At 53.2% G+C, this 26,269-nt stretch overlaps 1 protein-coding gene across 2 annotated transcripts in view; it reads right to left on the bottom strand.

Annotated features, from left to right (window-relative positions):
- Nucleotides 1-404: 404 nt before the first annotated feature.
- WNT7A (Wnt family member 7A) overlaps nt 405-26,269 on the bottom strand; it is a gene marked incomplete at both ends in the record, with an annotated part of 32,665 nt that continues 6,800 nt past the window's right edge. The window contains 2 exons of one of the 2 annotated variants that reach the window (XM_080718185.1): nt 405-884; nt 22,162-22,433. In XM_080718185.1, the coding sequence (XP_080574311.1) occupies nt 405-884; nt 22,162-22,433 (752 nt within the window). The remainder of the gene's footprint in view (nt 885-22,161; nt 22,434-26,269) is intronic. The other variant, XM_080718186.1, reaches the window with a different exon arrangement.

Here is a 26,269-nt window from a genome sequence, read left to right on the forward strand (position 1 = left end):
ACTTTGATTGCAGAAAACGGATCCCGCCGAGGTGGAAGAATTCTTTTTAATTAAATAAATTAATATTATTTTTTATCAGAATAAATTGTTAAATATTGCTATGATAAGGCCCAAGGGTCCCAAGTTCCTGCTGCGCCGGTCTGCCTTCCGGCCACGGAGGGCCCTGGGCGGTGTCCAGGAGAGGGTGGAACCGAATTTCAGGTGGAACCGAGCGCCTTCCCACGGGTGTCCTAAGCGGGACGCCCTCAGAAGCGAGCCCCCCCCCCTCAGCAGGAGGGACGAGCTCCGTGTTTCTGGGGTTCCCCGGCCGAGATCCAGGCAGGTGCTCCGCCGCAGCTGGGCGCCCCGGCCGGGCCCGCTCGCGGTCTGACTCGCCGCCGGCGTCCATGGCGATGGGCGCGGGCTCACTTACACGTGTACATCTCGGTGTGTTCGCTGCACGTGTTACACTTGACGTAGCAACACCAGTGAAACTTACAGTTGCACTGCCAGACACGCGCGTACTGATGGGTGTTGTAGCCGCGCCCGCAGCACATGAGGTCGCAGCCGCTGGCCTGGGGCGCCGTCTTGTTGCAGGCGCGGCCCTGCGTGCCCACGCTGCCGGTCACCGGGTCCTCCTCGCAGTAGTTGGGCGACTTCTCGATGTACACCAGGTCCGTGTCCATGGGCTTGCGGTAGGACAGGGGCTTCTTGATCTTGAGGAAGGTGGGCCGCTTGTTGCGGCTGGCGCGCACGGGCTCCACGTGCACCGCCTCGTTGTACTTGTCTTTGAGCACGTAGCCCAGCTCGCGGAACTGCGGCAGCGTGGTCCAGCACGTCTTGGTGGTGCAGGAGCCGGACACGCCGTGACATTTACACTCCAGCTTCATGTTCTCCTCCAGGATCTGCGGGGCGGGAGCGAGAGCGCGGGTCAGCCCCGGCCTTGACCCGTTCATCTTTGGTGGGGATGCAACCCAGAGACGTTCGACCTCTGAGCTCCAGCCCCAGCCTGTTTTATTTTTATCTGGACACAGGGTCTCACTAGGTTGACGAAAGGCTCTTTATTTGCCGAGGCTGGCCTCGAACCTGGGGTCCTTCTGTCTCAGCCTCGCAAGCGTGCGCTACTACACCTGGGTTTCCTCCCTCCCTTCTACCCCGGGCTTGCCAGCCCCGCTTGCCTTCCCTGGCCACGAGACCAGCCCGGCCCACCCCAGGGCACAGGGCCTCTTGGGCCCATGTGAGTTTAAAATCAACATTTTTTTTTTTTCTTGTGGTACTAGGGATAGAACCAGGGGCTTTCTATCTCTGAGCTATACTCCCAGACTTATTTTCTATTTTATTTGGAAACAGGGTCTCACTTAAGTTGCTGAGAGCCTCACTAAGTTGCTGAGAGCCTCACTAAGTAGCTGAGGCTGGCTTCGAACCTGTGCAGTCCTCTTGTCTTAGCCTCCCAAGCACAGGGACAAGCTTGCGCCCCCACGCCCGTCTTTTTTTTTTTTTATCATAATGTATTTTTAAAAACAAGGAGAGCAGGATGTGGTGGTACACACCTGTAATCCCAGTACTTAGGAGGCTGAGATAGGAGGATCATAGGTTTGAGGCCGGCCTCAGCAACTTAGAAAGGAACTTAGCAAGACCCTGTTTCAAAAAAAAAAAAAAATTTTTTTAAAGGCCAGGGTGTGTAGCTCAGAAGAAAAATGCCTTAAAACGGATAAAAATGGGCATTAAGATGAAAAAGTAACACATCGCGGTGTGTTGACCTGGACTTCAGTCAAGTTGTATGTCAAATGTCAAAGGAAGGCCTTGGAAGGATTCAGAGGGGCTTTGCGAGTGGCCGCGGGGTGCCCGGGCCTGCGGTGTGGCCGCCGCCCCCCACCTTTGGAGCGGGCAGGCCCTGGCTCTGTGGCTCTGGCGCCAGGGGCCATGGCGGCGTTGAATGGGCCCTTAATCAGGTGACAGCCCGCCCAGCCCTGATAATTCTGCATTCCGGGCGATTGCCATTATGTCCGCGTTAAGCCGGGCGTAATCGCAGTTGCCCGGGCCAGGGCCGGTGACCCCGCGGCCACCAGAGGAGGCCTGTGCGGGGCAGGGCTGCTTTGGGCGCTGCGGGCAGCCTGGCTCCCGGCTTCTGCTCTGCCTGGGTCTCCCAGGCCTGGGCTGTGGCTGGTTGAATGGCCGGGGCCCTGGACGCCCTGAGGGCCAGCCGGCAGCCACCTGGTACTGCTGTCCAGAGGCCTCAAGAGGAGCCATGCCGGAGGCAGGAACTTGGGAGTCCTTACTATAGGAAGAAAACCCAGGGGCATTCTACCTCCGAGTTACACCCCCAGCCCTATTTTTTTTATTCTTTATTTTAAAACAGGGTCTCACTGAGTTGCAAAGGGCCTCACTAAGTAGTAGCTGAGACTGTCCTCCAACCGCGATCCTCCTGTCCCAGTCTCCCAGATGCTGGGATTACAAGCATGCGCCACCATGCCCGGCTCTATTTTATTTTATTTTTATTTTTATTTTTATTTTTATTTTTATTTTTTTGGTGGTACCGGGGATGGAACCCAGGGGCTTCCTACCTCTGAGCTATACCCCTAACCCTATTTTTTATTCTTTATTTTGAAACAGGGTCTCACTGAGTTGCAAAGGGCCTAAGTAGCTGAGGCTGTCCTCGAACCGTGATCCTCCAGTCTCAGCCTCCCAAATGCTGGGATTACAAGTGTGCGCCATCACGCCCGGCAAGAAGGCGACATTTTTATGTTGGTGGTGCACCTGAGTTCAAGAGCAGCTCTGTCGGCTGTAAATTCCAGCGTTTAGGAGGCGGAGGCAAGAGGATCGCAGGTAGAGCCCAGTCTCAGCCACTTAACCAGACCCTCAGGAACGTAGGGAGACCTTACTTCAAACAACTAAAAAGAGCTGGGCGTGGTGGCGCACGCTTGTAATCCCAGCGCTTGGGAGGCTGAGACAGGAGGATCGCACAGGTTCGAAGCCAGCCTCAGCTACTTAGTGAGGCTCTCAGCAACTTAGTGAGACCCTGTTTCCAAATAAAGTGTAAAATAGATCTGGGAGTGTAGCCGGGAGGTAGAAAAGCCCCTGGGTTCCACCCCTAGTACCACACACACATAAATAAATAAATAAATAAATAAATAAATAAATAAATAAATAATAAAAATAAAAAGACTCAGAGTATAGCTCAGAGGTACAATACCCCTGGGTTCAATCCCCAGTACCACAAAAAAAAAAAAAAAAAAGGAAAGACATAGGTAAGTGTGCACGTGTGAGTCGGGGGTCCGGCCTCTGCAAGCCCTTCCCCAGGATTGAGCAGGGGCGAGCTGGGGGAGGTCAGGCGGGGAGAAGGTTCTGGAGCTGCTGCCCACTGCCCCCCCCAGGGTGACCTCAGGATGGCCGGTCCCTGGGACAAGTCCCAGCCCCGGGGCAGCTCACCCTGCGAGCCCCGGGGCTCCTGTCCACCTCCCTGGGCCGGTCCTTTCCCTTGTTTATTCGCAAAGCTCAAGAGCTTTGTGGCAAGGCCGTCCATGTCCTGAACAGCTCGCTCGGTTCAGTGTATAACACACGTGTTTTCATTGTAGTCCCAGCGTTGCACAACCACCACCGCCAGTCTAATTCTAGAACATTTCATCACCCCCCAAAGACCCCCCCGCCCATGGCGGCCGCGCCTCCATCTTCCTGCACCCAGCCGGGGCCACTGCTCAAGGCCCGGCCTTAGAGGCCAGGCCTCCCCATTCATCGCAAAGGAAGCGAAGCAAGGGGCCTTTTGTGGGTCTAGGACTCTGCACCGAATATGGCCATCTTCCTTCCTCCCTCTCTTTCTTTCCTTCCTTCCTTCCTTCCTCTCTCTCTCTCTCTCTCTCTCTCTCTCTCTCTCTCTCTTTTTTTTCCTTAGGATTGAACCCAGAGATGTTCTACCTCTGAGCTACAACCCCAGCCCTATTTAATTTTTTTTGGTCCTGGGCATTCTACCTCCAAGTTATACCCCCAGCTTGCTTTTTTTTTTTTTTTTTCCTTATTTGGAAACAGGGTCTTACTTAGGTTGGCAGGGCCTCAGGGAGTTGCTGATTTTTGAACCTGTGATGCTCCTCCTGTCTCCGCCTCTGCGGTACTGGGATGGCAAGTATGTGCCGCCACGCCCGGCTTTTTGAAAAATGTGAAACAGGGTCTCACTGAGTTGCAGAGGGTCTCACTAAGTTACTGAGGATGGCCTCGATCCTGTGCTCCTCCTGCCTCAGCCTCCCAAGGACTGGGATTGTAGGTGTGCACCTATAGCCCTGCGACTCTGCATACTATTTTTGAGGTTTATCCACAGGTCTGAATGAGTCATAGTGTCCTTAGTCATGGTTGCCTTTGGGATTGTTCAGAACTGGACTCTGCCCCAGCTCCTGGGAATGGCCAAGGGGGCTGGGGGTCTTGTGCTGAAGGAGCAGGAGCTTTTTGGGGTTCATGAGCACCCCTCCAGCTCTGAAGGTGTATCCCGGGGTGGGGGCGCAGGGGGGCCTGCCTTCCTTCTCTGCCCGGCCCGTGGGCTGGAGGGGGCTGCGGGAGGTAGTGAGCCCCCTGTCCCGGAGGCGTGTGCAAGCCTCGGCTGGATGTGTAAGGGAATCCGGGCACACGTGGATGGGCTGCCGCTGAGAGCCTCCTCACCCGGCCGGCCGGGCCCCACACCTTTCTAGAGCGGCAGGAAGGCTTTTTCCGCACTGTTGGAGGGAGAAGAATCAATCTCTTTTTGACAGGCCTCCCGGGAAGTGCCCACAATGTCCCAGGTGCTGCTCCGAGCCAGAATTACTTAGGGTGCAGTGCTCGGGCCAGGGAGGGGCCTGGGGGGAAACTTGGCTCGAGAAAATTCCTTCATCCATAATGCCAAATAAATATGATCAAAGTCGGCCTCTTGGGCCAGAGGACTAGTCGTGAACCTTCTGGAAGAAGAAAGGGGTCTCCAGATGGGGGCAGGTTGGGGACTGACCTCTGGCTTCTGCTCCCTCCAAACCACAGGGACAGGAAGCTCCGTCACCCTCCACAGCATGGGGAGGGGCATCTAATTTTTATTTAATTAATTAATTTATTTATTTTTTGCGGGTCTGGGGATGGAACCCAGGGGCATTTTACCTCCAAGCTACAGCCCCGGCCCTATTTTTTATTCTTTATTTTGAAACCGGGTCTCACTGAGTTGCAGAGGGCCTCACTAAGTAGCTGAGGCTGCCCGCGAACCGCCATCCTCCAGTCTCAGCCTCCCGAATGCTGGGATGACAAGCGTGCGCCACCACGGCCTGCGGGGGCATCTAATTTTAAACACCCCAGACAAAGGTGCTTGGGAGGCTGAGACAGGAGGATTGCAGGTTCAAGGCCAGCCTCAGCTACTTAGTGAGGCCCTCAACAATTTAATGAGATCCTGTTTGAAAATTTAAAAAAAATAGAAGCTGGGCTTGGCGGCACACATTTGGAATCTCAGTACTTGGGAGGCTGAGCCTGGAGGGTCTCAGGTTCAAGGGCAACATTGTAAGACCCTGATTCAACCACATAAAACATAAAAGGGCTGGAGGTACAGATCGGAGTTACAATGTCCCTGGGTTCAATTCCCAGGACCACAAAATGAATGAATGAACGAATATATATAAAATGGGGGGGGGGGCGTAGCACAAAGGTAGCATCCGTCTGGGTTCTATCCCCAGTACAGCCAAATAAAACCCAAACGCCCCCGCTATTCCCCATGTTGAATACCACGCCTTTCTGTGCCCCCACATGGAGCCCCGCAGTGCTGGGTGCTCCTCAGCACCATCGGGAGGACGGTTCCCACCTGGGGCAGATGCGCCGTGCCCACCTCCAGCAGTGTGCCCAGCCCAGGCCTCCCCCAAGCCCCATGGCCACTCCGCCCTGCCCCGCAGGCTCCACAGCGCCTTCTCCTAGCAAGCCAGGCGGCTGGGAGCCAGGCACACTCCGCTCCTGGCTCCTCCAGAGCTTTCCCTAGCTCTAAGACAGAACTAGTCGTCCTCCGCCTCTCCCTCCTCCTCCTCCTCCATCTCTTTCCCTCCTCCCCCTCCTCTTCTCCCTCCTCCTCCATCTCTTTCCCTCCTCCTCCCCTCCTCCTCTTCTCCCTCCTCCTCCATCTCTTTCCCTCCTCCCCTCCTCCTCTTCTCCCTCCTCCTCCATCTCTTTCCCTCCTCCTCCTCTCCTCCTCTTCTCCCTCCTCCATCTCTTTCCCTCCTCCTCCCCTCCTCCTCTTCTCCCTCCTCTCTCTCTTTTCCTCTTCCTCCCCTACCTCCTCACTCTCTCCCTCCTTTCCACCGTCCTCCTCCTTCTCTCCCTCCTCCTCCGTCTTCCCCTCCTCTTCTCCCTTCTCTTCTATCTCTTCCTCCTTCTCTCTCTTCTCTCCCTCCTCATCATATATCTTTTCCCCTTCCTTCTCCTCCTCCTCCTCCCCTTCCTCCTCCCCTTTCTCTGCAGGGACACAAGGAAGTGGCAGTTCCCACAGAGGTAGCAGCCCTTCCTCCTCCTCCCACTCCTCTTCCTCCCTCCTCCCTTCTTCCTGCCGCTCCTCCCCTCCGGCCTGCAGACCTGGGAGCTGGAGCTGCTGCACTGCAGGCTCAGCTCAGGGGTGGCCTCTGGGCCTCTCAGATGCGAGGGGGAACGTGCCCCAAATCCTTGGACGGCTTCTTTTGGTCCCATTCTTTAAGTCATACCGGACTCCTTGGGTGGGTGGCAGGGGCGCTGCATTCCTCAGGAGGGGCTGGAGGTGGCGGAGGCTGCCCCGCCCCGGGGCAGGGTACCCTGAGCCAGAGGGAAGGGCCCTGGTCTACACCGGGGACTCCTGCCCTCCATGTCTGCTGGGTGGTCACAGCTGGAATCCCACTGCTGGCTCCTATCACCCTGGGGCTAAACCAGACCCAAGCCCCGCAAGCCCCGGTGTGGTGGTGGTAGTGGTCTGCGCCTGTCCTTGGGAGGCCGAGGCAGGAGGATTGCAGGCTCAAAGCCAGTGCGGCAACTTACCAAGGTCCTGTCCCCAAATCATAGTAGTATATAATAATAGTAAATAATAATAATAATGATAATAATTATAATGATGATAAATTGCCCATGTGGTAGCACACGCCCATAACCCTGGCACTTGGGAGGCCGAGATAGGATGATAACAGGTTCGAAGCCAGCTTCAGCGGCTTAGCGAGGCACAGCCACCTCGCCAGGCCTGTTTCAAGATAAAATAGGGCTGGGGGTGCAGCTCGGAGGTAGAACGCCCCTGGGTGGCACCCTTGCCGGCCCCTCTCCCATGCCCGGCCAGGTGCGCTCCAGAAACTCAAAGTCCTCTCTGAGTCTGCGCCTCTGAATGTGACCATGAGGGCGGCTCTCCCGAGGGAGGGAGTGGAGGAAGGGCTCTAGAGACCTGGGTGCAGCCTCCAGTTTTCTAGAACGGTCCTTGGCAGAGAAAGTCCCTGGCTCAGGGACCCAGAGAGCAAAGGCCGTGCCCCAGCTACTCCATGGGGCAACGCGCAAGTCAGGGCTGTTGGGATGGAGGGGCCGTCCCGGCAGGTAGAGAGCTCCTTGACCCTAGAGGCATTCAAGTGCCGCCAGGTGTTCACCATGAGTGACTAATTGTAATCAGTTAATTTGCTAATTAATCGATTGATTGTGGGCCTGGGGATTGAGTCAGGGGCTAGACCCCCAACGCTATTTTATTAATTTTTTTTTATTTGGAAACAGGGTCTCGCTAAGTTGTTGAGGGTCGAAATTGCGGAGGCTGTTTGCAAACCTGCGATCCTCCTGCCTCGGCCTCCCAAGTTCTGGGGTGACAGGCACACGCCACCGCACTCAGCCACCCTGTAGCTTCTGAAAGGCCTGGACATCATCTCAGAAAACCGAAAACGTAGCCGACAGCCTCCCAACCGTGAACCCGCCCGGATATAGGGAGCTCCCCCGGGTTCAGCGTTCTCCCCTGGTTTCAGGACACAACCCCAACCAAACTCCTCTGGCAGGGCCTGTGATAGGATCAGCCCCCAGACCCCACAACCAGCACACCCTGCCTGTGGCCTCCTGGCCTCCCTCCCGATCACGCCAGTTCAGGGACAGCTACTCCAGCCCCTGTGCCTCTGGGCTCGTCTTACTCGGTACTGGGGACTGAACCCAGGGATGTTCAACCTCCAAGCTACACCTCCAGCCCTTTTTACTTTATTTTGAAACAGGGTCTCGCTAAGTTGCTGAGGCAGGCCTCGAACTTGCGATCCTCCTGTCTCAGCCTCTCGAGCACTGTGTGGTGAGAGGCCCGGGCCACCACGCCCGGCCACCTGTGGGCTCTTGAGCGCTCTCTTCCCTTCGCCTCAAGTGGGAGCTTCCAGGTGTCTGGCTTCTTAGAACTCACCTTCCTAGAGAGGTCTCCCCTGGCCACCAGAGAATCCCCCTCCTGTCGTCTCTGCCCACTCATCCTGCCTGTATTTCCTATTCCTCCCTGACAATGGATTCTCGCTCCATCCGATGATCTGTTTGTTGTTTAGCCTTCCCCGGAATGTCCGGTCCATAAAGGCAAGGGCCATGTCTAATCCAACGCCTCAGAGAGGACCGGGCCACATAAATAGGTGCTTAATACATATTTGTTGAAAGAATGAATGTGCGGATTTCCACCCCTTTCTTTCTGCAGGGTCCGGTGATCTCACTGGGAAAATGGCCAAGTTCCCAGCAATGAGCTCAGCTATTTAGCCATCTATTCAGCCAACAGTCCTTCCAAATAACTATCCATCCATCCATCCCTCCAACTATCCAAACATTCAGCCAGCCGCCCGCCAATGTCCAGCGCCAGCCAGCCTTCCAAGCACTCCCTACATGTCTCTCTATGTATAATTTTTTGGTGATACTAGGGATTGAACCCAGGGTGTGCTTCTAGCTCTTGGTACTGTGGATGGAATCCAGGGGTATTCAACCCCCAGCTCTTTTGCAATTTTTTTTTGAAACAGATTCTCACTGAGTTGCTGAGGCTGGCCTCAGAACTGTGATCTTTTTCAGCCTCCCAAGTACTGAGATTACAGATATGTGCCACCATGTTCAGCCTTATCAATATTTTGAAATACCTATATATCTACCCATCCATATGTTCAAACGTCCATTCACATATCCACCCACCCATCCCACCATCCATCCCACCATCGATCATCCATCCATCCATCCTTCCCACCATCCATCCATCCATCCATCCCAACAGTTAGCCATCCATCCATCCCACCATCCATCCATCCATCCATCCATCCATCCATCCATCCATCCCAACAGTTAGCCATCCATCCATCCATCCATCCATCCACCAACCATCCAACCATCATCCATCCACCTATCCATCCATCCAACCACCCATCCATCCATCCACCCATCCACCCATCCATCCATCCATCCATCCATCCAACCATCCATCCATCCATTCATCCATCCACCTATCCATCCACCTATCCATCCATCCATCCAACCATCCATCCACCTATCCATCCATCCATCCAACCATCCATCCATCCATCCATCCAACCATCCAACCATCCATCCACCTATCCATCCATCTATCCATCCATCCATCCATTCCAACAGTTAGCCATCCATCCATCCATACATACATCCATCCATACATCCACCTATCCATCCATCCATCCAACCATCCATCCATCCCACCAGTTAGCCATCCATAATCTATACATCCAACCATCCATCCATCCCACCAGTTAGCCATCCATCATCTATCCATCCAACCATCCATCCATCCATCCAACCATCCATCCATCCACCTATCCATCCATCCATCTATCCATCTACCCTTCCCACTATTCATCCATCCATCTATCCAACCACCCATCCATCCATCCACCTATCCACCTATGCATCCATCCATCCATCCATCCATCCATCCATCCTATCATTTAGCCATCCATCCATCCATTTATTCACCCATCCCACCATTTAGCCATCCACCCACCCATCCCAGCCTTAGGCCATCTATCATCTATCCATCCATCCATCTATCTACCCATTCAGCCATCCATCTGTCCATCCATCCATCTACCCATCCCATCATTTAGCCATCTATCATCCATCCATCCATCCATCCACCCACCCACCCATCCACCCATCCATCCATCCAAACCCATCCCCAAGTAGAGATCTCTTGCCCTGGGTCCCCACAGTCCTCTACCAGCACTCCTGCAGAACATCAAATCTACATGCAGTAATTCACTTTTGATAAGAATAAAAGCTCCTGGAAGGCAGAAATTGTGTGTGTGTGCATGCGCGCGTGCATATGTGCACGGATGCGCATTACTGGGAATTAAACTCAGAGATATTCTACCTCTAATTACACCCTCCGCCCTCTTCACTTTCTGATTTGAAGCGGCTTTCTGTTTATTAGCCATGTGATTTCGGTGAGTCACTGGACTTCCTGCGCCTCTGTTCCCCCATTTGTAGAACTCATAATAGTATTTATATTTCTGGGTTCTTAAGAGAATTTTAGGGATCAGTATAGTTGAAGTATTTAAAATATAGTGGCTGGAGTATGATGACAGCAAGATAGGTTTCCGAAATAAAATATTTGAGCTGGGCATGGTGGAGCACATTTATAATCCCAATGCTTGGGAGGTTGAGGCAGGAGGATTTCAGGTTCCAGGCCAGCCTCACCAATTTAGTGAGACCCTAGGCAACTTAGCATAAAAAATAGAACTGAACATGGTAGTGCACACCTATAATCCCTTGGGAGGCTGAGATCGGGGAGTGGCACATTTCGAGACCAGCTTCAGCACTTAGACTCTCAGCAACCTAGTGAGACCCGGTTTAAAACAGAAAATAAAAAGGAGTGGAGGTGTAGCTCAGATGTAGAAGGCCCCAGGGTTCAATCCTCAGTACCACACACATATTCACAAATAATAAATTAATAAATAAATTAATATATATATACACATAAATACATAAATAAGTAAAAATAAAATAAAAAATAGTACTTGTAAGGCTGAGACAAGAGGATTATAGATTTGAGACTAGCCTTGGCAATTTATATTTATTTGTTTATTTATTTATTTATTTTTGTGGTGCTGGGGATGGAATCCAGAGGCTTTCTACCTTTGGGCTATACTCCTAGACCAATTTTGTATTTTTTTTGGAAACAGGGTCTCTCTAAGTTGCTGAGAACCTCCCTAAGTAGCTGAGGCTGGCTTCGAACCTGTGCCGATCCTTCTGTCTCAGCCTCCCAAGTACTTGGGATTACAAGCGTGCGCCACCACGCCCGGCCAGCCTCAGTGATTTAGCAAGACTCCGTTTCAAAATAAAAAATAATGAAATAGGTGGGGTGTAGCTTGGAGGTAGAATGCCCTGGGTTCAGTCCCCTATACAATTAAATAAATAAATAAATAAATAAATAAATACATACATACATACATACATACATACAAACAAAATCAAATACCTAAGCCTGGCATAGTGGCACATACTTGTAATCCCAGCACTTGGGAGGCTGAGAGCGGAGAATTGCAGGTTCGAGGCCATTCTCAGCAACTTCTAAGACCCTCAGCTGAGACCCTGTTTCAAAATAAAAATGATAAGCCTGGGGGTGTGGCTTGGGGTAGAATGCCCCTGGTTTCCATGTTTCCATCCCAGTACTACACACACACACGCACGCACACGCACGCGTGCACACACACACACGCACGCACACACGCGTGCACACGCATGCACACACACGCACACGCACGCACACGCACACACACTCTACACCAAAAGGTGAAGTTTAAAAAAGCCCCTTGGCAGACAAGAGGTTTTTTTTTTTTATATTGACCTCAAAGCTACACCCCACCCAGCCCTTTCTTTAGTTTTTAATATTTATTTATTATTATTATTATTATTAATTTATTTTTTTGGTGGTACTGGGGGTGGAACCCAGAGGCTTTCTACCTCTGGGCTATACTCCCAGACCTATTTTATATTTTATTTGGAAACAGGGTCTCACTAAGTTGCCGAGAGCCTCACTCAGTAGCTGAGGCTGGCTTCGAACCTGTGCGATCCTCCTGTCTCAGCCTCCCAAGCGCGGGGATGACAGGTGCACGTCGCCACGCCCGGCCAAGGGGTCCTTTTCCAGGACCCAATCGTGCGGGCATTTCTCCTCAAGAATACACACAAGTGTTAGGAGAAGCGATAGCTGCTGACTCCTGGTGCCAGTCCCTCCAAGTCACCTGGCCCGGCCGCCCTGCCTCGTACCTCCAGGACCACTTCTGCCCGCCTTTGCCGCTGTCCCTGGGGTCCCCTCCCCCTCCCCCTGCAGATTTGATAACGCCCAGGAGTCCCGTCCCCCTCCCCAGGACAAAGGAGCCGATTGTCCCCAGTGACGCCTTTTGACTGGGTCTCATTGTGGTGTAACCGAGCCCCGACTTGCCCTCTCCCGGAGCCTCGATGCCGCACCTGCCCTCTCCCCATGGGTCGCTTTCACAGGAGCCCCGGGAGCCATCCCAGGAGAGGGCAGCCGGCCTAGACTTGAGAGCCCCTGGGCCAGCTGGAGGCCAGGGCGGTGGAGGGGCAGCGCCGCCGCTGAGGCCGAGACCTTCCCGGGGCCTGAGGAAGAGTGCTCAGGTGTTCCTCCCCACCCACCGCATCGGAGTCCAGGCCGACACCACTTCCAACACAGCGGCCTCCCGCCCTGCCCCTGTGCCCAAGGAACTGAATTTTCCATCTAATTTGTAACATCTAATTTGGAATTTGTTTTCATATAAATAGCAACATGTGATGGGCCATGGTGGTGCCGTGCCTGGAATTCCTGTACTTGGGAGGCCGAGACAGGAGGATCTCAGATTCAAGGACAGCCTCGGCAAGTAGTAAGACTCTCATCAACCTAGCGAGACCCTGTTTTCAAATAAAAGTAGCATAGTGCTGGGGGCTCAGAGGTACAATGTCCCTGGGTTCAGTCTCTAGTGCAAATAAATAAGATAGATAGATAGATAGATAGATAATATTGAGTAATAAAGTCAAGCCCGGGATGTAGCTCAGAGGTAGAAGGTCCCTGGGTTCCATCCCCAATACCATAAAAATAAAATATTAAAATAAAAAACTGCTGGTGGCTTAGCTTGGAGCTAGAATGCCTCTGGGTTCAAGCCCCAGTCCCCCCCACCCCCCACAAGTGACTTGTGGTGTTTACATTAACAGTATAACTATAAACACTTTTTATTTATCCGTGGTACTGGGGATGGGACCCAGGGGCATTTTACCTTTGAGCAATGCCCGCAGTACTATTTTTTTATTCTTTCTTTTGAAACAGGGTCTCACTGAGTTGCAAAGGGCCTCACTTAATGACTGAGGCTGTCCAGGAACCGCGATCCTCCTGTCTCAGCCTCCCAAATTCTGGGCTTACAAATGTGCGCCACCGCACCTGGCCAACTATAAACACTTGAAATGCAGCTAAACATTAATCTTTATATTACTTTTTTTTTTTTTGCGGTACTAGGGATGAAACCCAGGGGCATTCTGCCTCTGGGAGGCACCCCCAGCCCTATTTTTTATTCTTTCTTTTATTTTTGGTGGTACTGGGGTTCCTGGAAACCCTTCTACAACTCCGGGCTACACTCCCAGACCTATTTTATACTTTATTTGGAAACAGGGTCTCACTAAGTTGCCGAGAGCCTCACTAAGTAGCTGAGGCTGGCTTCGAACCTGCGCCATCCTCCTGTCTCAGCCTCCCAAGCGCGGGGATGACAAGCGTGCGGCCACCACGCCCGGCTTATTCTTTCTTTTGAAACAGGGTCTCACTGAGTTGCAAAGGGCCTCACTCAGTAGCTGAGGTTGGCCTTGAACTGCGATCCTCCTGTCTCAGCCTCCCCGATGCTGAGATTACAAGCATGTACCACGAAGCCTAGCTAATCTTCATAATACTTTATGGAGATATTGCCCTGGAGGGTTTTGTTTTGCGTTTGGCGCTGAGGATTGAAAGCAGAGGATCTCTGCCACTGAGCTCCACCCCCAGCCCGTTATTTTAAGACAGGGTGTCCATCTTGGCCTCAAATTTGTGAGCCTCCTGAATCTCTGAAATTGCTGGCAGGCACCACTGATCCCAGCTTGGGCAAATGTCTTTTAGCCTCTTAGGCTAAAAGACATTTCTCTGTTTTTCCATTTGTAAAATAGAGAGAAGAGAAGATGCTCACCCCATTAGTTTATTTATTTATTTATTTTTAATTAAAAATATTATTGGTGTATTACATTTTATTTTTTTATTTGGAAACAGGATCCCACTTATATGTGGACAGCCTCACTAAGTTGCTGAGGCCGGCCACGAAGCTGTGATTCTCCTGTCTCTGCCTCCCAGGTCCTGGGATTTTAGGCATGTACCACCCTGCCTAGCTTCATTTTTAAATTTTTTTGTTTGGAAATAGGGTCTCGCTGAGTTGCGAAGGCTGTCCTTGAAGTTGTGATCCTCCTGCCTCAGCCTCCCAAGTGCTGGGATGACAAGCATACACCCCTGCGTCCGGCTGGGACTGGGGAATGGTGAAGCTTCCTAAAAATGTTTGCCTGGCCAGGCCCTCAAGCTCTTTCTGGCCAGCTCCCCCACAATGCCCCAGGTGTCGTGTCAATGGCAGACTGGCGGTGGGTGGGGCAGCCGGAGTACAGAGGTGCTGGCCCGGCAGCGTCCTCTGCGGTCAGTGCACACCGCTGGCGGGACCTGGCCGGCCCTGCCTCGCTGCGTCACAGGAGGACCCTGGGAAATCCAGGCCTCGTGGGCTCCCCCTGCCCCTCCATCCTCAGTGACCTTGCTCGGGTCCTGCCCTGGCTCCTCCCTCTGGACCACATAATCCGGCCGCCATCCCTGTGGGCTGGGCTCCATCATGGACCTCCCAGGCACTGGCCAGCCCTTCGCCCAGCCAGCTTCCCCTGCCTGCCACGGGGAAGAGGGTCTGAGCCCAGCGCTGGCCCTCGCTGCCATTCCTGCTTCTCTGCTCCCTGGTGCTGGTCCAGAGCATCTTGGGTCTGGCCTTTAGGCTCCCATCAACTCCGTAGGCCCAGGAAGGAAGGAAATGGTCTCTAGTTCCAGATCAATGCAGAGGTTCTGAGCCTGGTCCAGAGGCCACTGTCTCTGCCAGGATCCTAGAGACTGGGTAGAGGGTTCAGATTTAGCACATAAATAGGCCAAACGATTTCTCCTGGAATCCCAGTACTTGGGAGGCTGAGATGGGAGGGTCTCCAGTTTGCTGCCAGCCTCAGCCATTTAGCAAGGGCCTCGGCAACCTAGTGAGACCCTGTTTCAAAATAAACAGCAAGCCGGGCGTGGCGGCGCACGCTTGTCATCCCTGTGCTCGGGAGGCGGAGACAGGAGGATCGCGCTGGTTCGGAGCCAGCCGCGCTGGCTTAAGAGACTCTGTTTCAAAAATATAAAAATAGGTCTGGGAGTGTAGCCTGGAGGTAGAAGGGCTTCCAGGAACCCCAGTACCACCAAATAAATAAATAAATAAATAAATAAATAAATAAATAAATAAATAAAACAGCAAAACAGGAAAACAGGGCTGGGGGTATAGCTCAGAGGTAGAATAAGTAAATAAATGAATAGGCTAAAATATGTACCTTCACACCTTGTACAAAAGCCCATTTCAAACAGATCACAGACGTGCTACGACAGATGCAGTCACACAGCTGTAATCCCAGTACTTGGGAACCTGAGACAGGAGGATTGCAGGTTTGGGGCCAGCCTTGACAACACTCGAGACCCTTGGCAACTAAGAAAATTCCCATTTCAAAATCAAAAACAGGGCTGGGCGTGTAGCTCTGAGGTAAATACTCCTGGGTTAGATCCCCAGTACACACACACACACACACACACACACACACACACACACACACGTGCATGCCTTGTCCATTTATGGAAAAATTGATAAATTACCTTATTAAAATTATAAACATTTGTAGCCGGGCGTGGTGGCGCACACTTGTAATCCCAGCATTTGGGAGGCTGAGACAGGAGGATCATGGTTTGAGGACAGCCTCAGCTACTTAGCGGGGCCCTTCGCAACTCAGTGAGACCCTGTTTCAAAAATAAAAAGACTAAAAAAATAGGCCTGGGCATGTCGCTCGGAGGTGCAATGCCCCTGTATTTCATCCCTGATTCTGCAAAAAAAAAAAATATATATATATATATTTATATATATTATATATAATATATAAATATAATATAAATTTATATATAAATTAATTATATATAAGTTATATATAGATTATTTATAAATTATATGTAAATTAATTATATATAAATATAATATAAATAAATATATACATATATATATTTATATATAATATATATATAAATATATATATGCTCTGTAAATGACCTTAAATGACCTTTTGAGAATGATATAGACAAACTACAGACTGGGAAGAGATATTTGCAAACCACCTGTATTACAAAAACCTAGCATCTAGAACATATAAAGAAATAATCAAGCCCAACTTAGACAATCTAATTAGCAAATGGGCAAAAGAGCCAGCATCATGGCATACTTCTGTAATCCCAGCACTCAGGAGGCTGACACAGGGGAATCACGGGTTCGCGGCCATCCTCGGCTACTTAGTGCGACCCTCTGCAACTCAGTGAGACCCCTGTTTCAAAATAAAATATAAAACAGGGCTGGGAGCGAGAGCGAGGTTCAGAGGTAGAATGCCCCTGGGTTCCATCCCCAGTGCCAAAAAAAAAAAAAAAAATTCCAGGTGTGGTGTTCATGCTGGTAGTTGGTCCTAGTACTTGGGAGGCTGAGAGAGAAGGGTCACGGGTTCAAAGCCAGTCTCTGCAACTTAGTGAGGCCCTCTACAACTTAGTGAGATTCTGTTTCAAAATAAAAAATAAAATTGGGCCGGGCGTGGTGGCGCACGCTTGTAATCCCCGCGCTTGGGAGGCTGAGACAGGAGGATCGCGCAGGTTCGAAGCTAGCCCCGCGCGCTGGCTTAGGAGACCCTGTTTCCAAATAAAAATGCAAAAATAGGTCTGGGAGTGTAGCCCGGATGTAGAAGGGCTTCCAGGAACCCCAGTACCACCAAAAAAATAAAAAATAAAAAAAAATAAAAATAAAATTGGGCTGGGAGTATAACTTGGAGGTAGCCTGTCTCTAGGTTCAATCCCCAGTATAAGAATAAATAAGTTAATTAATTAATTAATTAAAAACTAAACTTATGCTCAGAATGCCCCTGAGTTCAATCCCAGTACTAAAAAACAAAAATAGTATCAAAACTAAAAAAAAAAAAAGTGATATTTTACTAAAGTCAGATGAGGATGTGGAGAACCTGAGTGACTTGTATGTCGCTGGTATAAAAGAAAAATGGTAGCCAGGCGTGGTGGCGCACGCTTGTAATCCCCGCGCTTGGGAGGCGGAGACAGGAGGATCGCTCAGGTTCGAAGCCAGTCTCGCTGGCTTAAGAGACCCTGTTTCCAAATATAATATAATATAAAATATGCCTGGGAGTGTAGCGAGAGGTAGAAAGGTCCCATCCCCAGTACCACCAAAAAAAAACCCAAAAAATAGGTAAGGTCGTCACGTCAGCTTGGAGCTGAAGTATCCCCCAGAGGCCCATGTGCTTTAGCCTTTAGGCTCCTTTGCTCTGGAGGCTGAGGCAGGAGGACCACAAGTTCAGGGCTAGTCTGGGAAATTTAGCAAGAGCCTATCTCAAAGTAAAATAGAAGGGCTGGGGGTATAGCTCAGAGCATTTGCCTAACGTGTTACCAAGGCCTGGTCCTGGAAAAAAGGCAAGCAAACAAATCAGGCTTGGTTCCCACTGTGGCGCTCTTGGGAGGTGTGGGACCTTTAAGAGATGGGACCTAGCGGGAGGTGTTTAGGTCACTGGGGGCGGGCCCTTTAAGAGGCAGGGCCTGGCGGGAGGTGGTTAGGTCACTGGGGGCGGGCCCTTTAAGAGGCAGGGCCTAGCGGGAGGTGGTTAGGTCACTGGGGGCGGGCCCTTTAAGAGGCAGGGCCTGGCGGGAGGTGGTTAGGTCACTGGGGGCGGGCCCTTTAAGAGGCAGGGCCTGGCGGGAGGTGGTTAGGTCACTGGGGGCGGGCCCTTTAAGAGGCAGGGCCTGGCGGGAGGTGGTTAGGTCACTGGGGGCGGGCCCTTTAAGAGGCAGGGCCTGGCGGGAGGTGGTTAGGTCACTGGGGGCGGGCCCTTTAAGAGGCAGGGCCTGGCGGGAGGTGGTTAGGTCATTGGGGGCGGGCCCTTTAAGAGGCAGGGCCTGGCTGGAGGTGGTTAGGTCACTGGGGGCGGGCCTTTTGAAGAGGACTGTAGAGCCTCAGGCCCCACCCCTTCCTCTCTTTGCTCTCTGGCTCTGAGGTGAGTGGCTTTGCCACCACACCATGATGTGCCTGCCACCCCAGGCCCAAAGCCACGGGGCGGAGCAGTCCTGGACATCAGCCTCCAAAATTGTGAGCCAAAAAGCATCTCTCTCCCTGCGTGTGTGTGTGTGTGTGTGTGTGTGTGTGTGTGTGTGTGTGTGTGTGTTACTGGGGCTTGAACCCCAGGTCATTTTCCCGTGGAGCTACACCGCCAGCTCCCTTGGTTTCCTCTTTTGAATCAGGGTGCGGCTGAGTGGCTGAGGCTGGCCGCGGACCTGCAGTCCTCTTGTCTCAGCCTCCGGAGTCCTGGGAACTCAGACCTGTGCCAACACCTGGTTCTGAGGAACTCGAGATAGAACAGACGCTTCTCGTTTGGTTCATCAGTTGGTAACACATCTTAAGCACTTCCTCTGTGCTGGGCAGCGCTCCCGGCACAGGCTAGCTGTGACCTTCGGCCAGCCCACCCTCTGGGCGCCGACTTAGTGGTAGGAGGTAACCGGCATAAACACGGGTAGCTGTGCCAAGGAGATGCACATGGCAGTGTCACACGGGCAAACATTGGTGACAGAAGAGAAGACCCAAGGGAGGAAATCCCATGGGCAGGAACAGAACAGCCCAGCACCTCCTCCCACCCGCCCACTTGCTGCTCCGCTGGCCCTGGCGTGCTCTCGCTGACCTCCAGCTGGCCACATGCGCGAGTGCCCTCAGGAGGGTGGAAAGGACCTAGCTAAGCGTCTTATCTGGGCCCCACCCTGGCTGCCGGGCACCGGGCCCCTGAGTCCCCTGTGGCCGGGTAGAATCTAATTCCTGGACCAGACTGGGCAGGGCAGGAGGGGTCCAGATCCGCAGCTCAGTGGACGAGCAGGACCCTGGGCAGGGCCTGGAGGTGACTCTCTGGAATTCCATCCCCCTGAGCTCATGTCCCCAGGAGCAAGCAGCACATTCCTGCGGGGCCGGCCCTGTCCCAGCCCCAGGGCTGCCTCTGCGGGCGCTGTGTGCACACCCAGGAACTGGCTGCTGGGGACCCCAGCCTAGAGCTCCCTGCCTGATTCGCTCTCAGGGCGCTGCAGTGCAGGCCGGGCACAGTGCCACCCGCACGCTGGGCCTCACAGAGACCCACTGGAGCACAGCTCGAGCCAAGCATGGTGACGCATGCCTGCATTCCAGCACTGGGGAGGCTGAGGCTGGAGGATCAGAGGTTCAAGGCCAGCCTCGGCATTAATGAGACTCCAGGCAAGTTAGCAAGACCCCGTTCAGAGAGCCCTGGGTTCAATCTATATATAGAGAGAGGGAGAGAGGAGAGACTGGGGGTTGTCTACATGCTCCTGCTCCTGCAGGTGCCTGGAAGACCCGGGTCCCCCTTGTCTCCCTAGCCGCTCTCTCCTTCCCAGCCCCCCACCCCCACCTCGTACCCATCTTCCCAGGCTGGGGCTGGACTCTCCTGCCCCATCCCACAAGGTCCTGGCACCCGCAGCCCTGGGCATTCCCAGCTATAGCCCCCGCCGCCCCCCCACAAAGCCTGAGAGGACCCTAATTGTGCACACAAGGCCCGAGAGCACCCTAAGGCGATGTCCTCTGCCCCATTCCTGGCCCCAGTGAGGGAGGGCCCGTCCACCCCAAACGCAAGCCAAGGGGTTCAGCCTACAGCGCCAACTAAATGCCCTCCCCTCAGCCCCTGGGGCTTAGGTACCCACTGCTGCCAGCGCCCCTCTGTAGGAGGGCAGAGACCTGCCCACAGCCCATCCCCACCAAGCCTCTTCCAGGCACTTCCAGCACGAGGCCCTGGGGGTGGAACCAGGGGCATCATATCTCCAAGTACACCCCCAGCCCTATTTATTTATTTATTTATTTATTTATTTATTTATTTATTTATGAATGAAAACAGGGTCTTACTAGGTTACTGAGAGCCTCGCTAAGTTGCTGAGGCTGGCCGCAAAACTGCGATCCTCCTGTCTCAGCCTCCCAAGTACTGGGCTTCCAAGTGTGCACCACCAAGCCTGGCCGACCTCAAGCCCTTCTTAGTTTTTTTGTTTGGAAACGGGGTCTCGCTAGGTTGTTGAACATTTAAGTTGCCGAGGCTGGCCGTGAGCCTGTGACCCTCCTGTCTCAGCCTCCCAGGTACTGGGATGACGAGCTTGTGCCACCACGCCTGGCGCCTATTTTGAGACAGCTCAGAAGCAGATCAGCCCTGGGTTCAAGCCCCAGCACCAGCACCAAGTGCACAAATCCTGCCTGGTCTACTAGGAACCCGCCTCGCTGTGGCCCTGGTTGTTATTTACCCCTGCCGTCCTCGCTTTGGCCCAACCAGGTACCACCCAGAAGGAAACTGACCTGGGAGAAGAAAGTTATGATCTCCTGTCTGTGACCTGTGGCCTGTGACCCAAGACCCGAGGAGGTCTGACCAGAAAGGTGGGGGGAAGGAGCTGCTCTCGACCCTGGGACATTATCCTAACTAGGTGAGCGGGTCCCGCAGGACGCACCAGCTGCCCTGGGTGGACGCAGAGGCCTGAGCGAGGGCGTGTGCACCTGAGACCCAGGCCCACCCTGAGCCCTGAGCGCGCTGGGCCGGGCCTGGGGCTCCGGGTTCCTGCCTGCGCCTTCCCTCCTGCCTTGGCCCTTTAGTGCTGGAGGAAGTAAGAGCCGGGGCCTGGACCCAAGGCCTAGTAGCCCACGCCTGTCATCCCAGGATTTGTGAGGCAGAGAGAGGAGGAGGGCAGGTTCGAAGCCAGCCTCAGCTACTTAGCGAGGCCCAGTTTCAACAGTTAAAGATAAAATAGCAACCAGGCGTGGGGGCGCACGCTTGTCATCCCAGTACTTGGGAGGCTGAGACAGGAGGATCTCAGGTTCACAGCCAGCCTCAGCTACTGAGTGAGGCCCTCCTCAACTTAGTGAGTCCCTATTTTGAAGTAAAGAATAAAATAGGGCTGGGGGGCCAGGCGCGGTGGCGCACGCTTGTCATCCCCGCGCTTGGGAGGCGGAGACGGGAGGATCGCACAGGTTCGAAGCCAGCCGCGCTGGCTTAAGAGACCCTGTTTCCAAATAAAAAAAAGTATAAAAAAAATAGGTCTGGGAGCGTAGCACGGAGGTAGAAGGGCTTCCAGGAACCCCAGTACCACCAAAAAAAACCCCAAAACAAAACAAAATAGGGCTGGGGGTGTAGCTCAGGGGCAGAATGCCCCTGGATTCAGTCTCCAGCATAAATATAAATAAAGAAATACAGAGGACCGGGGGTGTAGCTCAGAGGTAGAATACCCCTAGGTTCAATCCTCAGCATAATAAATAAGTAAGTAAATAAAAAAATAAATAATTGGACTGGGATAGAGTTTGGAGGTAGAATGCCCCTGGGTTCAATCCTCAGCATAATAAATAAATAAGTAAATAAATAAATAAATAGGACTGGGATAGAGTTTGGAGGTAGCGTGCCCCTGGGTTCAGTCCCCAGGACAAAAAGAGAGAAAGATACAGCAAGAGAGAGAGAGAGAGAGAGAGAGAGAGAGAGAGAGAGAGAGAGAGAGAGAGAGAGGGAAAGGGAAGGGGAGAGGAGAGGAGAGAAGAGAAGAGAAGAGAAGAGAAGAGAGAGGGGAGGGAACTTTCAAACCCCCCCCCTTTTCTAAAGCTTTGAAGGGCTGAGTTTGGGGACCCACGGGTAAGAACTCAGGACGCCCCTCTTTTCAGCCTGTGAGGAGCATCTCAGTTGTTTCCATGGAAACTCAGTGGCTCAACCTCCCTGGTAACCAATGCGCTGCCTGCCGCTCACCAGCCCTGCCCAGCAGCCAATCCACGCTGGAGTCCACACAGGGCAGCTCGGGGCCGAGCCCTGCGGCTCCTCACTAGGGACCCGCGCCCGATGTCTGGAAGCAGCTGCCCGCGCCGCGCCGCGCCCGCCGCCTACCTTGCGGCCCGCCTCGTTATTGTGTAAGTTCATGAGAGTGCGGGCATTCTGCTTGATCTCCCGGGCATCCACAAAGACCTTGGCGAAGCCGATGCCGTAGCGGATGTCGGCAGAGCAGCCGCCCCACTTCCAGCCCTCGTCCTGGTGGTACTGGCCCTGCTTTCCCTTGTCGCAGCCGCAGTCGCTCAGGTTGCCCTGGGTGCAGGCAGCGGTGATGGCGTGGGCCACCCCGGCCGCGATGATGGCGTAGGTGAAGGCGGCCTCCCGGCTTCCTGAGGGCACACAAGAGCAACGGGGTTTTGTGGAGCTGGGGTGGTGGCGGTTGTGCTTCCGTCTTATTTCTGGCACTGGGAATGGAACCCGAGGTGTTCTACCTCTGAGCTGCCCCCGCCCCAGGCCTTTGGATTTTGAAATAGGACCTTGCTCAATTTTCGAGGCTGGCCTCCAACCTGGGATCCTTTGCCTCGGCCTCCATAGTACCGCGATCACAGGTGTGCACCACCATGCCCAATCTGAGGCGAGTTTTGTTTTCATTGGTACTGGGGATCGAACCCAAGGGTGTTTGTTCTACTCTAAGCTATGACCTAGCACTATTTTAGTTTTTATTTGGAAAGAGGGGCTCCCTGAGCTGAGAGCCTCGCTGAGTTGCTGCAGCTGACTTTGAACCTGTGACCCTCCAGTCTCAGCCTCCCAAGTATGGGCTTGTAGGTATGCATCCCCACGCCTGACTTTTTTTTTTTTTTCTCTTCAGTACTGGGGATGGAACCCAGGGGCGTTCTACCTCCAAGCTATACCCCCCAGCCCTATTTTGTATTCTTTATTTTGAAACAGGGTCTCACTAAGTTGCAGAGGGCCTCACTAAGTAGCTAAGACTGGCTTTGAACCTGTGACCCTCCTGTCTCAGCCTCCCAAATACGTGCACTGCCGCTCTTTGTAATCCGGCTGGCTTTTCTTTTCCCAGCATGATTTGGCTAAGTTGCTAAGGGCCTTGCTACATGGTTGAGGCTGGCCTCAAACCTGGGTCTCCCTATCTCAGCCTCCCGAGTACTGGGATTATAATCAGCACCCTGCCGTGGCGTGGACTTCGTGCACCCTGAGTCCCAGGGCACTTAGGGGCAGGCCGGGCCTGGCCATGGGGCAAGGCTGAGTTGTGAACGCCAGCCCCTGAGGCTGGCTATGTCCTGTCCTTTCATGGCCCACAGCGCCTTCCTCGGGAAGGGCCCGCGCCCGACGGGGCGCACAACCACCAGCCTGTCCTTGCCGTCGGCCAGGGCTGGAGGAGAGAGGCAGGGGCTGGCTCTGGGGCCCAGGTGAGGTGTCCGTCCTCTGGCTCCTCCCCACCGGCGCCCCGTCCTGGGCACACGCAATGCGGCCCCTGTCACCTGCCACGGGCGCGGATCTAGCGCCCTCACCCAGGTGTGGGCTCTCCTGGACCTCCAGGAGCCAAGGCCAATTTTTTTTTTTTTTTTTTTTTTTTTTTTTGGTGTACTGGGGTTCCTGGAAGCCCTTCTACCTCCGGGCTACGCTCCCAGACCTATTTTATATTTTTGAAACAGGGTCTCTTATGCCAGCGCGGCTGGTTTCGAACCTGCGCGATCCTCCTGTCTCCGCCTCCCAAGCGCGGGGATGACAAGCGTGCGCCACCACGCCTGGCCTGCCAAGGCCAATTTTGAAGCCCTGCGACATCCATCCCTGGCTCTGCGGCTTTTAGCTGGCGGCCTCCCTCCCACACCTCCATCTCCTGGCTACAAAACAGACACATCCCTAGGGCCTTTGCCAGGGTGATGGTGAGAGCGGGAAGAGACAGGACCCTGGTCAAGCCCAAATATACTGCTGCCGCCCGGTCGCTGGTCTCTCTGGGCCTCAGTCTCCTCCTCGTAAGATGGGCTTAAGAAGTCGGGCACCAGCCGGGCGTGGCGGCGCACGCTCGTCATCCCAGCATTCGGGAGGCTGAGACGGGAGGATCCCGGTTCGCGGACAGCCGCAGCTACTTAGTGAGGCCCTCTGCAACTCAGTGAGACCCGGTTTCAAAATAAAGAATAAATAATAGGGTTGAGGCTATAGCTCAGAGGTAGAATGCCTCTTGAGCCAGTATGGCGAAAAAAATAAAAATAAAAAAAAAATAAAAGACGCCGGACACTGTGGTGCACAGGCATAACCCTGGAACTTGGGAGGCTGAGCCAGGAGGATCACAGGTTTGAGGCCAGCCTCGGCAACTTAGGGAGGTCCTCAGTAACCTAGCAAGACCCTTCAAAACAAAAGTATAAAATAGGGCCAGGGGTATAGCTTGGAGGTAGAAAGCCCCTGGTTCAATCCCTAGCACCAAAAACAAAAGAAAACAAGGGTGCCTTGCTAAGCTCGATACACGGTATGAGACAGACAGGAGCCTGGGGCCTTAACCTTGCTCTGGCAGCCTGAGAAGCCACACTGAACCTCAGCCTTCTCGGCCGCCTTCACTGGGGTGGGCGTGGGGAAACTGAGGCTTGGGGAAGTGAGGTGCCTTTCCTGGCAGAGCCGGCATGCACCCCGGGAAGTCTCATGCTGTCCCCATGCGCTCCAGAGGACGCCAGGCCCTGCCCACATACTGCTCTGAACACGGCCCTTCTTGGCTGCCCAGGGTAGCCCGGTCATTTCCTGAGCACAACCTCATCTATCTCTTCCGAGGTATCTGCAAACCCGGTTCTAAGAGGCCCACGTAGTTACTTCAAAAAAGGAGCGGGGAGAGCCCAGCACAGCGGTGCACACCTGTCACCCCAGTCCTTGGGAGGCTGAGACCGGAGGATCGCAAGTTCAAGGCCAGCCTCAGCAATTTAGCGAGACTCTGTGTCTAAAAGGATAAAGAGGGCTCAGGGTGTAGCTCACAGGCAGAGCGCCCCTGGGTTCATGCCACAGCACAACCAAATTAAATCAATGGATGGAATAAATCAATAAAAGCTGGGTGTGGTGGTATACATCTGTAATCCCAGTATTTGAGAAGCAGAGACAGGAGGATTGCAGGTTTGAGGCCAGCATCAGTGACTTAGTGAGATGTTAAGGGGTTTTAATTTTAAAACCCCTGTTTTAAAAATAAAAAAATAAAAAGCCGGGCATGGTGGCGCACGCTTGTAATCCCTGCACTTGGAAGGCAGAGACAGGAGGATCGTACAGGTTCAAAGCCAGCCGCGCTGGCTTAAGAGACCCTGTTCCTAAATAAAAATATAAAAATTAGGTGTCTGGGAGTGTAGCTAGCCCAGAAGTAGAAGGGTTTCCAAGAACTCCAGTACCACCTAAATAAATAAATAAATCAATAAATGCCAGGCGTGGTGGCGCACGCTTGTCATCCCAGCATTCGGGAGGCTGAGACAGGAGGATCTGGGTTCGAGGCCAGCCTCAGCTACTTAGTAAAGCCCTTTGCAACTCAGTGAGACCCTGTTTCAAAAGAAAGAATAAAAGATTGGGCTGGGGGTGGAGCTTGGAGTTAGGATGCCCCTGGGCTCCATCCCCAGTACCGTACCAAAAAAAAAAAAAAAAGAATTGAAATAAGATAGATAGGGCTGGGGATGTAGCTCAGAGTTAGAACATTCCTGGGTTCAATTCTTCGTAACAAAAATAAATAAGTAAAAAGTTGGCTAAGATGGGACTTCTCAGTCCCTCCTCCTGATCCACCTGGGTGACCCCGAGCAAGCAAGACCTCTGTCTGTCTGAGTCTCACTTTCCCATCTGTGAGATAGGAGCCCCGAGGAGGCCACTGCTAAATTGCTATAAAGAGGAGCTAAAAGCTGGGTGCAGCGCCTACACCGGTACTCTCACCCCTTGGGAGGCTGAGATAGGAGGATCGCAGGTCTGAGGCCAGCCTCAGCAACTTAGTGAGGCTCTCAGCAACTTAGTGAGACCCTGTTTCCAAATTTAAAAAAAAAAAGGGGGCTGGGAAGGTAGCTGGGAGATAGAACGCTCCTGGATTCAATCCTCAGGACCCACACACCCGCTGAAATATAGAGCGCCCCTCGAAGGCGCTCAAAAAGAACAGTCAGTGTTATCACTGCGGCGAAAACGGGGGAGCCCAGCCGACGCCCTCTCTGTTCCAGCTCTGTAATGAGCCGGCAGGTCCGGAGGAAATGGACATGTGTCC

Source organism: Muscardinus avellanarius (genome assembly GCF_963383645.1).
Source record: "Muscardinus avellanarius genome assembly, chromosome: 22".
In the NCBI taxonomy this organism is placed as follows: domain Eukaryota; kingdom Metazoa; phylum Chordata; class Mammalia; order Rodentia; family Gliridae; genus Muscardinus; species Muscardinus avellanarius.